The 15538-nt window shown below is 37.6% G+C and overlaps 2 protein-coding genes and 1 long non-coding RNA gene across 3 annotated transcripts in view; 1 reads left to right on the forward strand and 2 right to left on the reverse strand.

Annotated features, from left to right (window-relative positions):
• scara5 (scavenger receptor class A, member 5 (putative)) overlaps positions 1-1663 on the reverse strand; it is a 99423-nt gene extending 97760 nt beyond the window's left edge. The window contains exon 1 of the mRNA XM_042391120.1: positions 1349-1663. The gene's annotated coding sequence lies outside the window, so the exon portion shown is untranslated. The remainder of the gene's footprint in view (positions 1-1348) is intronic.
• A 1319-nt stretch (positions 1664-2982) lies between these two features.
• Positions 2983-8706, forward strand: LOC121882705 (sterile alpha motif domain-containing protein 12-like). The gene is made up of 4 exons (XM_042391122.1): positions 2983-3096; positions 6259-6405; positions 6629-6769; positions 7167-8706. Exons 2-4 carry the CDS (start codon positions 6285-6287, stop codon positions 7181-7183), a joined length of 279 nt encoding a protein of 92 aa, XP_042247056.1. The 5' UTR covers positions 2983-3096; positions 6259-6284; the 3' UTR covers positions 7184-8706.
• A 3551-nt stretch (positions 8707-12257) lies between these two features.
• Positions 12258-14435, reverse strand: LOC121882671. The gene is made up of 2 exons (XR_006092144.1): positions 12958-14435; positions 12258-12714 (listed from the first exon to the last, which is right to left on the reverse strand). It is a non-coding gene; the product is annotated as an uncharacterized LOC121882671 (long non-coding RNA).
• Between the last annotated feature and the right edge of the window lie 1103 nt (positions 14436-15538).

Here is a 15538-nt window from a genome sequence, read left to right on the forward strand (position 1 = left end):
TTACTGCCTCTCTTCATCTCCTTTATAGGCAGTATAAAGTTTTGGTGGTATATGGAGAGACTCTGCAACAGCTCCAGACAACTTTGGGTTTAGTCTATTTCACAGAAAAATGCACTGAGAGGCAGTGAGTGACAGTTGGTGGTGAACTGAGAGACAGAAAGAGAGATTCACTCAGCAACAGAGGAAACAATTATCTTGTCATGCGTCGCCGCTTCGTGAGATTTTGCCCCCAACTGAGCATCTAATTGTCTGTGAGGGAGGGAACCAGCGCGTGTGGTCTCTGCTGCCTTCATAACTGTTTAAAACATGATCCCAATGTATAAATTACTTATACTTACCTACTAACAGAGCAGGCAATGAGAACATATGGTGCATGTAATGAATTAAAAACAATTGAAAAAGTCAGTTGTCTGTTGCATATTACATCCTACATATATACAATTAACTTTAATTCTTGCAGGGTCAGTTAAGCCATCTAGTTATTATCAATAAAAAGCACCTTAATGTGCTGGGGCGTTGATTTTATGCCTTCAAATCACAGACGTGGGTGGCTTAGCTAAAGCAATTGAAAGCACCATCTCTCTCTATACATAGGCAACACCCCATGTCATTGCTCAATCATCCATGTGCAACATTAACCCATTTTCTCGCTTAATTCAAAGCAGAGATACTTCACCCATGACCGCTGAAACACAAAGCAACAATTTTCTGCGGATGAGTTCATTAAATGTGCGTTTCCGGTCTTTTTGTAGCACACAGCAGTGTGATAAATAACATGCAGTAAATCAGCTGTTTAACTGATGCCATCCAGCCTAGTTGTAATAAAATTTTAACAGATGTCAACCAATTTACCGCCTTAAAGGTCAACGTGTGGCCTTCAATGGACCCAACAATAAATCAGGAAGTATTACACTGATGCTGCCTTTTTCAGGTATTAAACATGTCAGTTACAACCTGTTGATACTTAAAAAGGGCATGCATCTCTAAACTAAGCTTTTGCACAATCCCTATACATCAAAAACCCACTATTTAACATCAAAATGTCCAAACATGCTGATATGCATACAAAGAGTTGATTTATGTGACTTAATATCCAATGGAAATACAAAATATTTCCATGTCCTGCAATAATTTGAAAAAGGAAAAAACTTGACAGGCTAACTTGAAACTTGAAAGCTATGACAGGTGACACACAATCAACTGAGGCTAAAAACAGCTGCAATGACACTATACACACTCAGAGAGGATTTAAGGGTTAATGCATTTTACTAGAAGTTAACATGTTATGTCTGAGTTATACTTTAAACAGCAAACTTGAATGCAAAACAAGAGAAGCAAGCTCTCTCACCTTGTCAGCTGTCAACTGGAAATTTAAAAAAAAAAAAAAAAATCACAGCTCCACGTTTCTCATAGTTTCCCACAAAAAGTTGCGGCTTGACGCTGTAACTCCAACCTTGCCTTGGTTCACTCCCTCAGTGTTATTAAATGAAACAGGCAGGAAGAGTAAAACACTGCACCATGCACAGTCCCTCTCACTGCAGCAGGCAGACAGTCAGCTCTGTGAGGGACAAGCTGAGACATTGGGAGTAATATACCCACAACATCATCATGTGACCATCACAAAACTCACAGCTGAAGTTTGCTCTGCCTGCCGAGCAGCTGATGTACAAAAAGAGAGGAAGGTAAAGAAAGGCCGCTTGCCCTGCTGTACACGTGCGCCCTCTGTCGGGTGTAAGCAGGTTGTATGTTGATGTATAGATCAGCTGGTATTGTTTTGTAAAGTTTGGAGAGTGAAAATGAATTCTTTGAATGGATAAAAAAAAAAAATCTGTCTTTAGCCTTCACTTACACAGCCTACCTGGACTAGTGATGATGCCTTCATGAACCCCTCGTCAATCCCATAAATCAAGCCAAGACGATATCTGACCATATTTGAAAGATTCCAGTGTTAGCTTTGTCTGATCTCATTTAGGCATTTAGGATGATGGAATACAGTATATCTATATGCATTATATATTACTTAAGATTTACTCAATTTATCATCCAAACATTGGAAACAATAGTTGCTGAGATCGTAAACTTCACTTTTGCCAAATTAGTTGTATTTTCCTCGTTTTTGGCTTGTTCCATTAACACTCCATATAGACTCAGACACTTATGAAAGTGAATGAAATGCAAAACAATTTTTATTTATAGGGCAAGAGTGCATTTGAAAGTTAGTAAGGTATAGAACTGGAACCCTGCAAATAAAGCATGAAAAGAGCTATTAAGAATAATTTTTCATGTATGCAAAGTTCACTAGTAACATGACACTACATGTAGTGGTTTGTCCTATGATGACACAAATGAATGTATACTTTTATTCAAGTGTTGTACCTGGGCTTTGAAAACACTAAGCAGGCAAAACATATGGTACTTTATCCATATGTGTCACAAAAGAGGTGCAACGATTAGTTGAAATGGTTCATGGGGAATTCAATCTGAAAATAATCAACAATGGAAATAATTGGTGGTTGCAGATCTAATACATAGTATATCAGGTATTTACATAACACTCTCATACATGGTAAGCCTTTAACAAAAACTGAGATAATTGAACACACACTATAGTTTACATGTTGATATGACTGGAACGTCCAGCAGAGATTTTCATAAAAAACTTACCATGAAGATCATGATAAAATGGACACTGGAATACAAAATGCGCTTTAATTCTCAACCCAGGGCAACACTTTTATATCCTCCTGTGGGGTGCAATGGAAGTGTTTATTTTCCACAGCCAAACAAAGGATGCCACATCTTGACTGAACAAAAACAGATCTGTGCTCTGGTCACGTTTAGCTGACATGACAACAATTTCCTAAAAAGTTTTTCATGGGATTTGATTCAACAGGATATATGATTGGGCCTTTGTGTTGTCTCTTAAGATACATGTACCATACAGATTCCAAAAGTTCCGACAACACCTGAAGGCATCTCCAGCAGCTGGGTGGAGCCGGGAACAGGAATGTACCTAAAGTAACACTTCATAGACTGTACAGGTACAGACGAAGCTCGCCATTAATTTTTAACAATAACCAACGGACCTCGGCGGAGGTAAATATGACTTCTTCTCTCTAATCCAAAATACATAAAAGATAAAGTTTGCAAAGTTGTCACTGTGTTTTAACACCTGCCACATATGATCAATGTTTGATGTTCAAAGACTTTTGTTCATCGCTGGGTTGCTGTAAACCTCTGGGCGGGGCATCTTCTGATGCCCTGCCAAATTACATTTAAAATGTGGATGTTTTAATTAGTTATATTTTACCGGCATAAGTTCACACCTGTTATAACAAGCTAATAACATCTGAGAGCAACTGCTTCAATTCGGCATACAGCTGAACTTAAGTTATTCAGCCAATTTAGCCATTTATACGTTTTTACAGTTTTTTTAATACACAGCTAAGCAAGAGGCACTGACCAGTGTGAAGTCAGTTTGTAAAGTTGATATTTTGATAAGTGATGCTTGGTGAATATATAGAAAAACATACAAAAATCACATAAGCTAGAAGAGGCGTTTGATGAGTTTATGTTTTACACATTTGCCAAAAGGAAACTCAACATCAAGCTATTGCTCTTATTATGAGCAGAGTTTGGCCTGAACTCTCTCCCAACATGGGGGAGGGAAAGGCATCAAGAGATTGCATCATGCAAAATGGAGAAAAGCTGACAAAAACATGCCTAAGTTCTTTAGAAAGATGTTGAGCAATAACTACTCACATAAAAACTGTTTTAAAGACTTAATGAGGAGATGATGCAATTCTGCAGGAAACCACAAGGTGGTAGGATTACATCTTTGGATGCATGAAGGATGACTGAATCCTGCAACTTGTTAATATGTCCTGTTTGTCCTGTAAACTCTGGATATTTGCTGTATTTCCAAAAAAAGAGAAATAAAATTCAGCCCAGCCATAGAACATAACTGATAGCATGAAGGTTTTACTTGTATGTATTTCTTCACGCCATGCAAACTGGTATGAGTCTAACAGTATTAGGGCTGAGTACTGAACTTAAATACTTAGAGAAATATATCCATGTCACTAAGTACAGAAGACTGTCAAATACCAAAAGCTGGTATTGTATGCTTGTTCAGACTTTTGCTCTTTCCTCCTTTGATCTGTATTTTATTACTGCTGCTTGTGTGTAGACATTTGAGAGGTTTTGAGTTTTGTTTATATGAAATACCTGAGCATTATACAAGCCCAAATATTAAAATAATGTCAAGTTATACTCAACTCTACACAAAATAAATAAAAATGCAAATGCAATGCAGAAGGCCAAAATGATTCTGGGCAGTTGTACTTACAATACAGTTTCAGTTTTTGTGCTGTATATGAAATCAAGTTGCCAAGGAAAGCAAACAGAAGCAAACAGAAGTGCCCACACAGTAACTTTAACTTTTCCATCCTAAAAATCAATAAAACTGTCAAACTAGAAGCAGACGATTGCAGCAGGAACAGATAATAGGAGAAGTAGTGCGTAGCCGCAAGTGAAAGAGGAAACATCAGGCCTGGGAAAAAGCAATACATCAGTGAGATTAATAACACTTAAAGCACTTCGGATACATTTAATGTGTTTAATTTAGAATTAAACATAAATTTGGATTAACTTGCAACAAACATAGGTTAATTAATTGCAGTAGTAGGATGTAAAAATCCACCACACAATCAGGAAGTGATACAGAAAGCAAATTTCCCAACCTGCTTGTTACTGCATATTACTTTTTTTTATTTACAAGTCCTGGTTCAGTTGTAAGTGGGCAGTATAAAGATAAATGAAATGGTTCAGAGCAAAGAAGACAAGCTGAATATACAGTCAGTTTATTTCCCTGCAGATATTGAACCACAGGGGCTGAGTTAAGGAGCCACATAGTTTAAGAAATGCTGTTTTAAGGGATGAAGCCACGTTACAGACAACAGTGAGATTGCTTTTGTCCTCATTTAACCCGAGTCTGAAGGGAACTTTCCTCTGTCTCTTTGCCCCGGTGTAAAGGTCTTCACTCTCTGTATGTCAATTACTCCGCTGGGACCTTGTTACTGCCTCGGCCAATCACGCATCTCCCTTAATTAACACAGGAAAAATTACATTCCTGTATTTATAACCCAATAACTAGACTGGCCCGCTGAAAAGGTCACATCAACTGTTTAACAGTTTTCGCCGTATAGCGGTGCACCCCAAGAGGATATGGCTGGGAGGAAAGCCAAAACAACTGCTATGAAAACTTTTCTGACCTCCGATTGTTAGAGTTGGTTGATTTCGCCTCGCTGTTACGTTCAGCTCAGACTCAAACTTCACATGTGCTGCTGAGGGACGTCTGCACGTTCACAGGAGTGGCCGCTGAATTACTCAGCTCAAATAGTGTCCTGGTGAACTTTAATAACCATGGTAACACTAGGTGTACATTTGTTATTGACACAAGTATAATCAGCTTCTTCTTCCTGTTCAAAATATTTGGTTTTCCTGGGTTAACTGAAAGAAAATCAATCACCATTGATTTTTAATTGACTGAATGATTAAAAGTTGAAGTCATTTATCAACCAAAAAATGCAAAACATTTCAAACATGAGGATTTGCGTTTTCTCTCTGTTTTATATCATTGTTAACTCAGTATTGTTGGTATTTGGACTGCTGCTCGAAGAAACCAATGAAATTTTTATGGCATTTTTTTTTGAGATATTTCATAGATGATGTACAATTTCTGACCTGATAAGTAGAAACTTACAAAGAGCACTTGAAAGCATTATTTTGCTCCTGTCACTGCAGGTGACAGGAGGGTAGAGCAGCAATAATTATTCAATTAATCGATTAGCTGATTAATAAAATTAATAGGCAACTACTTTGATAGTCAATGAATCATTTTTTTAAGCAGAAATGCAAAAAATTTGGTGGTTGCAGCTTCTGAAAATTGAGGATTTGACATTTTTCTGTGTCATACAGTACATCATAGTAAACTGAATCTTATTTATAACTTTAGATTTCTGACGATTGATCAGATAAAAGAAGACATTTGAAGATAAAACCATGAGCTCCTAGAAATGATGACAGATGTTTTTCACTATTATCTGACATTTTAGAGACAAAATGATTAAGCAAAATGGCAGATTAATCAATAATAAAAATCAAAGGGCTAAAAATGGATATAATTCAGTATTTAAGGTGTTCCTCTCCAGAACAATGTTTCTATGTTATGAATTTTTCAGTTTTTTGCCTTTTCAGGGTGTTGCTGATGTGGTTGCAGGGTGATGGACCTGTCAAAGCGAGTGTCATTGTGGTCGGTGGAAGAAGTGTTGGAGTGGGTGCAGGAACAGTATCCAACTCAAATGGGCGTACTCCATAAATCCATAATTAAACACGCTATATCAGGTACAACCGATGGATTTAATTTGATTTGCTTTACTGGAACAAATGTTTAATGAGAAGATCCAGAAATCAAGAGGATATTCATTTTTGGCAGCGTTTTTTAGGTAGAATTAGTTAAATAAACATACTGTGGTTTTGTTTTACTGCTTTTAATAGTCCTAACTTTCACTCAACACATCCACTTTGTGTCTGGATTAATACTCACTTATGCATGACTCTCTTCCAGGCCGTGCATTGCTGAGATTAAAGGAGCATCACCTGGAGCTTCTCGGGGTGGAAGCTGAGGAGCAGCAGCAGGAAATCTTGCAGGACCTCCTCCTCCTCAGAGTTCAAGAAGAAATCGATGAACTCACTGACATCTGCTCTGGTGAGAATGCCAAATGACTTACTCTTCAGGCTTTCACTGCGCTCCGAATTAATAAAATATATGTCGAAAAGTAGCTGTGCATTCAAAATGGTGAAACACAGTTTTTTAACGATGGGTACCAACATTTTAATGTAACATGCACAGAAAATCATGCATGAATATACGAGAGGTTAATGATTTTTCTGGCAGGTTAATCACAGGCATGTATATTTCTTTCCCATACATTTATTGCTACACATTTTTATTTTGGATAGCACTCTGGGACTTATTAAGAAAACATATGTGATGTTTCCACCTTTAGAATAAACCTTAAAAATCAAGTGTAGCATTTATGTCCAAAGAGTGGAAAAGCTGCTTCTGCTAACAGCTTTTACTTACTCCATTTTTTATTTTTCAGAATGTTTTTCTCCGTAACGGTTAAATAAATATCTTCAGAAGAAACACCACATACTTTTTGTTTTCCATCTATTCATCCATCCATGTGAAAGAGGGAGGAAGGTGGGAGTGATGGAAATCATAAGAGAAGGTGAAAAGAAAAAAGAATCAATGAGGAATGAAGAGAGGAAGAAACCCATTTCCTGTGTGAAATCCGACCTGTGCAGATGGATGAGCTTTGTTTTTTTTCTGAGTGTCTTTTTCTGATCCCTACTCTCCATTAGTCTCTGTCTTTTTTTTTTCTTTCTCTAGAGCAGGTTTCCATCCAACTTTTGCAGAATGCATTTTTATACAAGTTATTATGCACTGACAGTCATTTATTACTAACAATAACACCCTGCATTGCATTGTTAATAGCAGATGATGCTTTCTCTCCATCTAAATTGCACTTGATTTACACATCTCAAAATATCAGGCCAATTAAGTGTCAGAATAGACGTAGTTATGTCAAGTGGATGAAACCTACTAATTAAACTAAGTCAAGCCCAAATCAAAAATTAAATTGTGAGCATGTGATTGTTTGTTAATGGATTTGAAACAAGGCCTGAAAACAACCACAAGGTTGTAAATGTAGTATATTGTGGATTTGTGTCTGTTACTGTTTTCTACTTATTTGTAGACTTTCATTACAGTTGTTATAATTTAAACCTGTAATAACTGATTTTTTAGCCACTCAGGGGCAGCAGAAAAACAAAACTGTGAACACAAGACTGACATATCATCAATCATTTCCCTTGACAAATATTCTTTCTCCTTTTGGCTTTGCTTTTGGTCTCCACCAACTCCTGTAGGAAATATTTAGCTCAGGGCTTACAGGAACTCTACAGTGTGTGAAAATGTGTATGAGTTCCACTTTTACATATAAGCAATGATCCATTGTTAATTTGAAAATATTGATTATAGCTGCTTTAACTCATAGAAGAACAGGGAAATTACTGTAGAGAGAAAAATAGTCGATGAATCAATTCAAAAGTCAGAGTAGCTGGTTTTCCATTTAAACATTTCAGATTAGAAAGCCTCTTAACTCTTAACAGTAAAACTTCTTGTACTGTTTGCTTTTGTCCCACACAGGCTGACTGAAACTGATCTAGCTGTTGGTTTGAACCGCGTGTTTTGACTTGAAATGTCTTTATTTTATATTTTTGACTGATAAACTACAAACAATGCATTGTTTTTCCAACATTACAGAATATAAGAGTTACAGCTAAACTGCACAATTTGTCTGGATTTGATGTTATTTTCTTCTTGATATATACTGGCTGTCTGTGATTAAGGTGAATTCTAAATTAAATGTCTACAGCTGGTTCTCAGAAAGATTTATAACTTGTGAATATCCTTAATTCAAGTGGTCTTAAAACTTTCAGAGGCGTTATTATATGACAAGTATGTATGTATATCACATGTATTATGTAAAAGGTCACATCTGTTTCTGAGCATTTTTTCATTGCACTACATGCACTACAGTATGCTTGTTTGAATTAAAAGTGTGCTTTGGCAACACCCTCCTGCCTGCTGAGTTTTTTAATCATCTGTCTCTGTTCCAGAGAGTCTCCTCTCAGACTGTACTTGCTCTACTTTACTGTAATCAGTCATTTGTTTGTCATCTTCTTGTTTTAACAGCTGCAGCCTCCTGTACTGTACTTCTGTTCTTGTCTGGTTGGAAAAGCCTTTGAGACAGTGAAAACGCAAACACTCATAAAACTAAATGTAATAATAATACAATCATATTAATGATTAATCATATTTATGATATTAATAATCAAACTGCATCACATCCATGGCATCAGTTGTATATCAGTCTGATCATAATCCATGAGTCACACCAGCAATTAAAGTAGCCATGATACACCCATAGACAACATGGCTACACCCCATACAACGTCATATTTTCCTCTCTTTTCAAAGTTAGTCACCCTCTTATTTTTTCTTTTTCCTCATCTTAAAACTGACAGGACATATGTTTTAATATTGAACCCCTTATCTTGCAGTTCCCCCCTTTCTTTTACACTTAAGTCGCTTTAAAGTAGAAATCCTCTTATTCAACAGTGTCTTACAGTATCATACTCTGTATCTGCTGTATCAGCTTATTTTAGCTTTTCATTCAGGGCTGCACGTCATTCAGAATGCAGCAGCTAGAGTCCTTACACAAACACACAACTCTGGACATATTACACCAGTTCTTAAATCTCTTCACTGTCTCCCAGTACAGCACAGAATCAACTGCAAAAATGTGCTATTAGTCTTCCAAGCACTTAGTGGTTTGGCTCCCCAGTATATTACTGACCTGCTCACTGACTATGGTCCAACTAGACCCCTCAGGTCATCTGGTAGTTGTTGTCTAACTATACCCAGAACAAGATCCAGGGCTTCAGAGGGAGGTTTTAGTTACTTTAGTCCTGCTCTCAGGAACAAACTGCCAGATGACCTGAAATCAGTCACTTACTGTTTCCACATTTAAAAGAAAACTTAAAACCTTTCTGTTTTCTCAGACTTATGACTAGCCCATTTATTACCTGAAGTGTGCAAAGCTGAAGTAAAGTTTCCAAGGGCAAGAAAAAACATGCTTATGAAAAAACATACCTATTAAAATGTAACCATGAGGCTGGAGTGTTTCTATGTGTTTGTGAGAAAGAAGGTCAGAGTACGTTTACTTATTTCCACCAAAACTTCCTGTGACCTTTCCTCTCTTTTTATTTCCGTTTCTAGGCCTCAGTGTGTGTGTGTGTGTGTGTGTGTGTGTGTGTGTGTGTGTGTGCGTGCGTGTGTGTGTGTGTGTGCGTGCGGGCACTTGTGAGTGTGATTAATACCCCAAGAGATGGTGTGACATTTGATTTGGTGGGGCGTGGCTGGGGAAGCGCTTACACAGCACAAACGTAAATCCACCTCACTGAGAGAGTGAAGGGGATGATGAAAAACACCACTGACCCTGATGACATAGCCAGAATGAGAAGTCTGATGCTAAATACACAAATGAAAATACAATTTATCTACAGTTACCTAAAATTAAACTATCACAAGGGGTTGCAATATGCATGAGGTAATGTAACCTGTAATCATGTACTTGAATACATGTTTGTATTATTAAGTCTAAATGTCAGTTTCTATGATTACAAAATGATTAAAAAGTCATTCATTTTGTAAAATGAGCCTTTACGAATAACATTTTCAACCATACAGTGAAACAATTTTATAGTTGAGTTTCTAAGTTCATTTTTGACCTAGGAAACAGCAGTTGACAAAGATAGAGTAGATGATGTAGTATGATCAAAAGCTCCAGAACAAATAATAAATGGACCCTGAAGTGAGATTCTTTTGTTAACTGTATCTAAGGTCAAGAATGCACTTTAAAACTTTAAAGCCAACATAGATGAAAAGTCCTTAAAGTGTTCAGAAAAAATTGAATCTGTCAATGACAATCAACAGATTGATCAAAAGTTACAGAAAAGCTATTAAATGGTTCCTGAGTTGAGATTGTTTTGTCAACTGTATCCAAAGTCAAGGATGCACATTGAAACTCAGCTTTAGAATTTGCTCTATTTCTGCATAAATATGACCCAAAATGTGAGCAGATTTTCATACAAGTCCTAAAACTAGATAAAGGGAACCTGATTCAACAAATGAGACAAAAACATTAAACTTATGCATGTATTTATTGTGGAAAATTAGCTAATTTTACATATTTGTGTGAGGCAAAAGTATGTGAACCTTGCTTCCAGTAACTGGTGTGACTCCCTTTTGCAGCAATAACTTCAACCAAAAGTTTATCAGCCCTGCACATCAGCTTGGAGGAATTTTAGCCCATTCCTCCTTACAGACAGTCTCTACTCAGGGATGCTGGTGGGCTTCCTTGCATGAACTGCCTGCTTCAGGTCCTTCCACATTTCTATTGGATTAAGGTCAGGACTTCCACTTTAACTTTCTTCTTTAACCATTCTTTGGTAGAATGACTTGTGTGTTTAGGGTCATTGCTGCATGACCCACTTTCTATTAACCTTCAGTTCACGGCCGGATACCTTGACGTTTTCCTGTAGAATTTGCTAGTACAACTCAGAATTCATAGTTCCATCAATCATTGCAAGCCGTCCTGGTCCAAAGGCAGCAAAGGAGATCCAAATTGTGATACTGCCATTACCATGTTTCACAGATGGGACAAGGTTCTTATGCTGGAATGCAGCGTTTGCTCATTATCAAACATAGCACCTCTCATTCAAGCCAATAAGTTCAATTTTGGTGTCATCTGTCCACATTTTTCCAATCCCCTTTTGGCTTATCCACGTGGTCTTGAGCAAACCGTAGACGGGCAGTGATGTTTGGGGAGTAGCGGCCTTCTCCTTGAAACTCTGCCATGCAATGTTCAATGTTCTCTTGATGGTGGACTCATGAACATTGACATTAGCCACTGCAAGACAGGCCTTTAGTTTCCTAGATGTTACCCTGGGGTCCCTTGTGACCTCCTGGACTATTACACGCATTGCTCTTGGTGTGATCTTTGTTGGTGGACCCCTCCTGGGGAAAGTAACAATGGTGTTCTAGGTCTTCAATTTGTACACAATCTGCCTGACAGTCGGTTGGTGGAGTCCAAACTCTTCAATGGTTTCGTAACCTTTCAAGCCTAGTGAGCATCAACAACTCTTCTTCTAAGGTGCTCAGAAATCTCCTTTATCTGAGCCATGACACACTTCCACAAACCTGTGTTGTGAAGCTCACACATTACTCTTCTTGAGTTACAACAGGGCCTCCCAGACTCAGACCTGATTGTCATCCCATTAGATTAAGACATCCTGACTTTAATTTCCCCTTAAAATTAATTGATAATCCTAGAGGTTCACATATTTTTGCAACACACAAATATGTAACACTGGATCATTTTTTGTCTCATTTGTTTAACTGATGTCTCTTTATCAAGTTTTAAGACTTGCAAATTCTGAAGGGTTCACAAACTTTCAAGCACCACTGTATTTTATGTTCTCTTTTTATACCTTGGCCCCGAAGAAACAATATTTCATTCTAGCGGATTTTTTTATAGTTGGAATAAGACACTTGAACTGGACACTTAAGATATTTGTGTATGTGTTGCTCAACTTCAATTCATCACAGCAATTTCTTATTCCCATAATAGAGACTAAGAAACATGCAGATACCGGGAAAGTGAGCTAAAACACAGCTAGAGACTGTTGACAATATGTCACCACCACAAGAACAATTAAACTGACTCAATTTACCACATGAAGGCAATTCCTAGTTTCTTTCACAAATAAACATAAGACATAAATCCACAAACTAGCACAGCCATGATGTTTTATCCACCATCCGCCAGGCCAACTGTACAGCTGTGTGTTGTACCAATGGCAGCCATTCTTCCCACGCTTGCAACAGGCCAGTTGAAAGTCAGCTGAGAGCCTCCTCCTCCTCCCCCTCAGTCCTTCAGTGTCTCTTGGCCACTGCAGCCTCTTTGTCACTTTCTTGTGATTTATTCATGGCTGCACCAGGGAGAGAAAGATCAAAAGTTTCTGAAAGAAAAATGAGTTAGCGTCAGGCCACGAGAAGAGGAGGAAAAAGCGAGAAGTTCACTGTGAGTTCAAAGGGGATGTGAAAGTCAAGAAGGCAATGCCAGGAATCTGCTGCTCACTTCACTCCACACCAGAGCCGGTGCGCCTGCTTCCAAACAGTATCAGTTCTACTTCTGGGAGCAGTAATTTGTCACATTATGTTGCTGTTACAACTTGAAAATTGGCTGTTGGCATCCAGCTTACTTTAAAACATTAGTCGGTGTCTTCCTCTCATGGGCTGAACTGCTGGTGATAACAAGGATTAGAGAGAGATTTATTCACATTCTTGGCTAGTTTGCAAATGTCAGCTAACAGGACAAGCAGCTAGTGGATTGGTGCTGCTGGCAGATCAAGATTACACATCAAGAAAGATTACACAATGACAGGGCTAATACTAAATTCACACCATGTGGGCGGAAAAATGGAAAAACCAACATGGGAGTGCCACACATTATTGCCAGCCTTGGCACAACATTTAAATGGAAATAAAGCCTAAATAACTAATTTTCTATGGAGTTACATATTTGTATTGGATTCTTAGCAAGTAAAATCAGATACAGACACACAGTAACTCCTCTTAAATTGGATAAAACAATTTTATTAGTGATACTGGATTTCCTTTAACAGTCAGCAATGGTGGCCATTATGCCACAACAGGTTTATTGACATGTTCGTGGTCTTTTTGCCTACTGGGAGTTATTGTAGCCATCAGAAAGTCCCAATATCTTTGACTCGAATTACAACTAAAGCACACAACCAGAAATGTCAGCTAACTAACATGGCATAAAGCTAACATCATTAGCGGGGCTAAGCTACCAGCAATCCAATGTTACCATAAAATTGGTGGGGCTTTACTGTAAAATGCCAGCTAACATGCAGCTAGCATGACACAAAGCTAGCATTTGAGGGATTAAACTACTAGTAATCCTGTCAACTAATAATAATAATAATTATAATAATAATCCAAAACAGGGCACAATGAGTGAATGTAGCATTATAAGGGTTAAGTTACTGTTAATTCAACGTTAGCTAAAAAGACACACAGCTAACATAAATTATGGGTAACTATGATTTTTGTATTGATCATTTGAAAATCCTTACCCCTGGAGATTTAAATATGGACTTGGTCTCACCCTGCTTTTGTGGTTATTTTCTATGATTTTTTTCTTTGAGTTTTTCTGACTTTTGTTAACAATATGAGGCTATCCAATTTATAGTTTACATAGCCCAATAAGGCAAAAAAAAAAAATTGATGTTGTGATTCAAATCACTGTGTATCGGTTGTATGTATAAATGAGAGCCTCATTTATGTTTTTGCATGCTGTTGCACAGTGAAGACTTATTAATTACTTTTTCAGGTGCAGTTACTCTTTGAAATGAAGTGGTGATGCTATTGTATGGCACCATTCCCCTGTGAGAACATTTTCCAAAAAGCAACTACATAAAAGTATTTGAATGGTTACATGTGAGTAATAACATGACACATTGATTTCCCTCTGCTCTGTTGACACCTGAAATGCATTTTCAACATCATACCCAGCTGTATAGCTCACAGTCTCCACTGTGTGCATATGTATGTGTGCATTTAAACAATAAATGTGTGTTAAGCTCACATTTGTGCATACGTCCACACATCTTTCCGCATGTGTGTAAGATTGCCTGTGCGTGCAAGCATTTTGCAATAAGAGTGAAACTGTCACTTGAGAGCAACCAAACACCACATCACATTTATTAAATTTTCTCTGAGTCTGTGCTTGCTTGTAAAATCACTCTAACCTGCCACAGCCTGTAGGTAACCAACTGTAGAGCTACAAAATGTGAAACATGGCACCTGACAAATGACTGCTTTGAAACGCATATATTTATTTGCTACCCTTGTACAGTCAAGATGCAGAACGTGTAGGTGGTGCAGTGAGTTTAAAAAGTTTCAGCTCTGTTCTGCTGTAGAGGTCTTGACAAGACACTACATTTCAGCTCCAAGAAGAGGGCTCTAGAGGTGACTGGACCTAACTGTGGGGGAGATCAACATATTAATATTGAGACATATTAAAACTATAGGTTAATAATGTTAGAGAATGTATAAATCCCAAGACAGGTTGAGAAAATCTTGGAGGTGAAATTGTGTCTGTGACAAATTGAGAACTTGTTTCTCTTAAAGGGATAGTTTGACATTTGTGAAAATATAATTCACTTTCTTGCTGAGAGACAGAAGGGACGATACTACTCCCGTGTGTGTGTTAATGGAGCTAAAGCCATGAGAAGATTAGCTCAGCTTAAGGGACAGATTCACATTTTTTCTGTCTTAAAACAATAGTCAGGAGCCTAAATGAACATTGAAATAGATTTTTCTTGCCATGATCATTCCTCCTGTTCATATTGACCATTAGAAGATCCCTTCATAATGCACTTACAATGTAAGTGATGGGGGCCAAAATCCACAGTCCTCCTTATTATTTTAAAGTTTATCTGAAGCTAATATGGAGCTTCAGCCATCCAAATTAGTCAAATCAAGTAGATATCTTTCAACGTTACAGTCTTTTTAATGCCACAGTAAAGGGTGAAATCAGGAAAAAGGAACATTTTCTTTACAAAAGGATTCTACTTTATCAAGGGTATAAGATAGATGTAAGATGTAAGAAACTGACAGTACTTTTTTTTTTTCTTACCATTTTATGCATGAGTTCAATACCCATGCTACTATTCTTATGACCATTCAGCAAATTTACACTCAAAATCATTTTATTCCTTCATGGTTCAAATCCTCATTGTGATTCAATGTTTCCTG

Source organism: Thunnus maccoyii, chromosome 17, assembly GCF_910596095.1.
Source record: "Thunnus maccoyii chromosome 17, fThuMac1.1, whole genome shotgun sequence".
Taxonomy (NCBI): Eukaryota; Metazoa; Chordata; class Actinopteri; order Scombriformes; family Scombridae; genus Thunnus; species Thunnus maccoyii.

Coding starts and splice junctions, on each gene's coding strand:
- LOC121882705 (XM_042391122.1), top strand. CDS start 6,285: ATGGACCTGTCAAAGCGAGTGTCATTGTGGTCGGTGGAAGAAGTGTTG. Junction 6,406..6,628: donor AATTAAACACGCTATATCAG/GTACAACCGATG, acceptor ACTCTCTTCCAG/GCCGTGCATTGCTGAGATTA.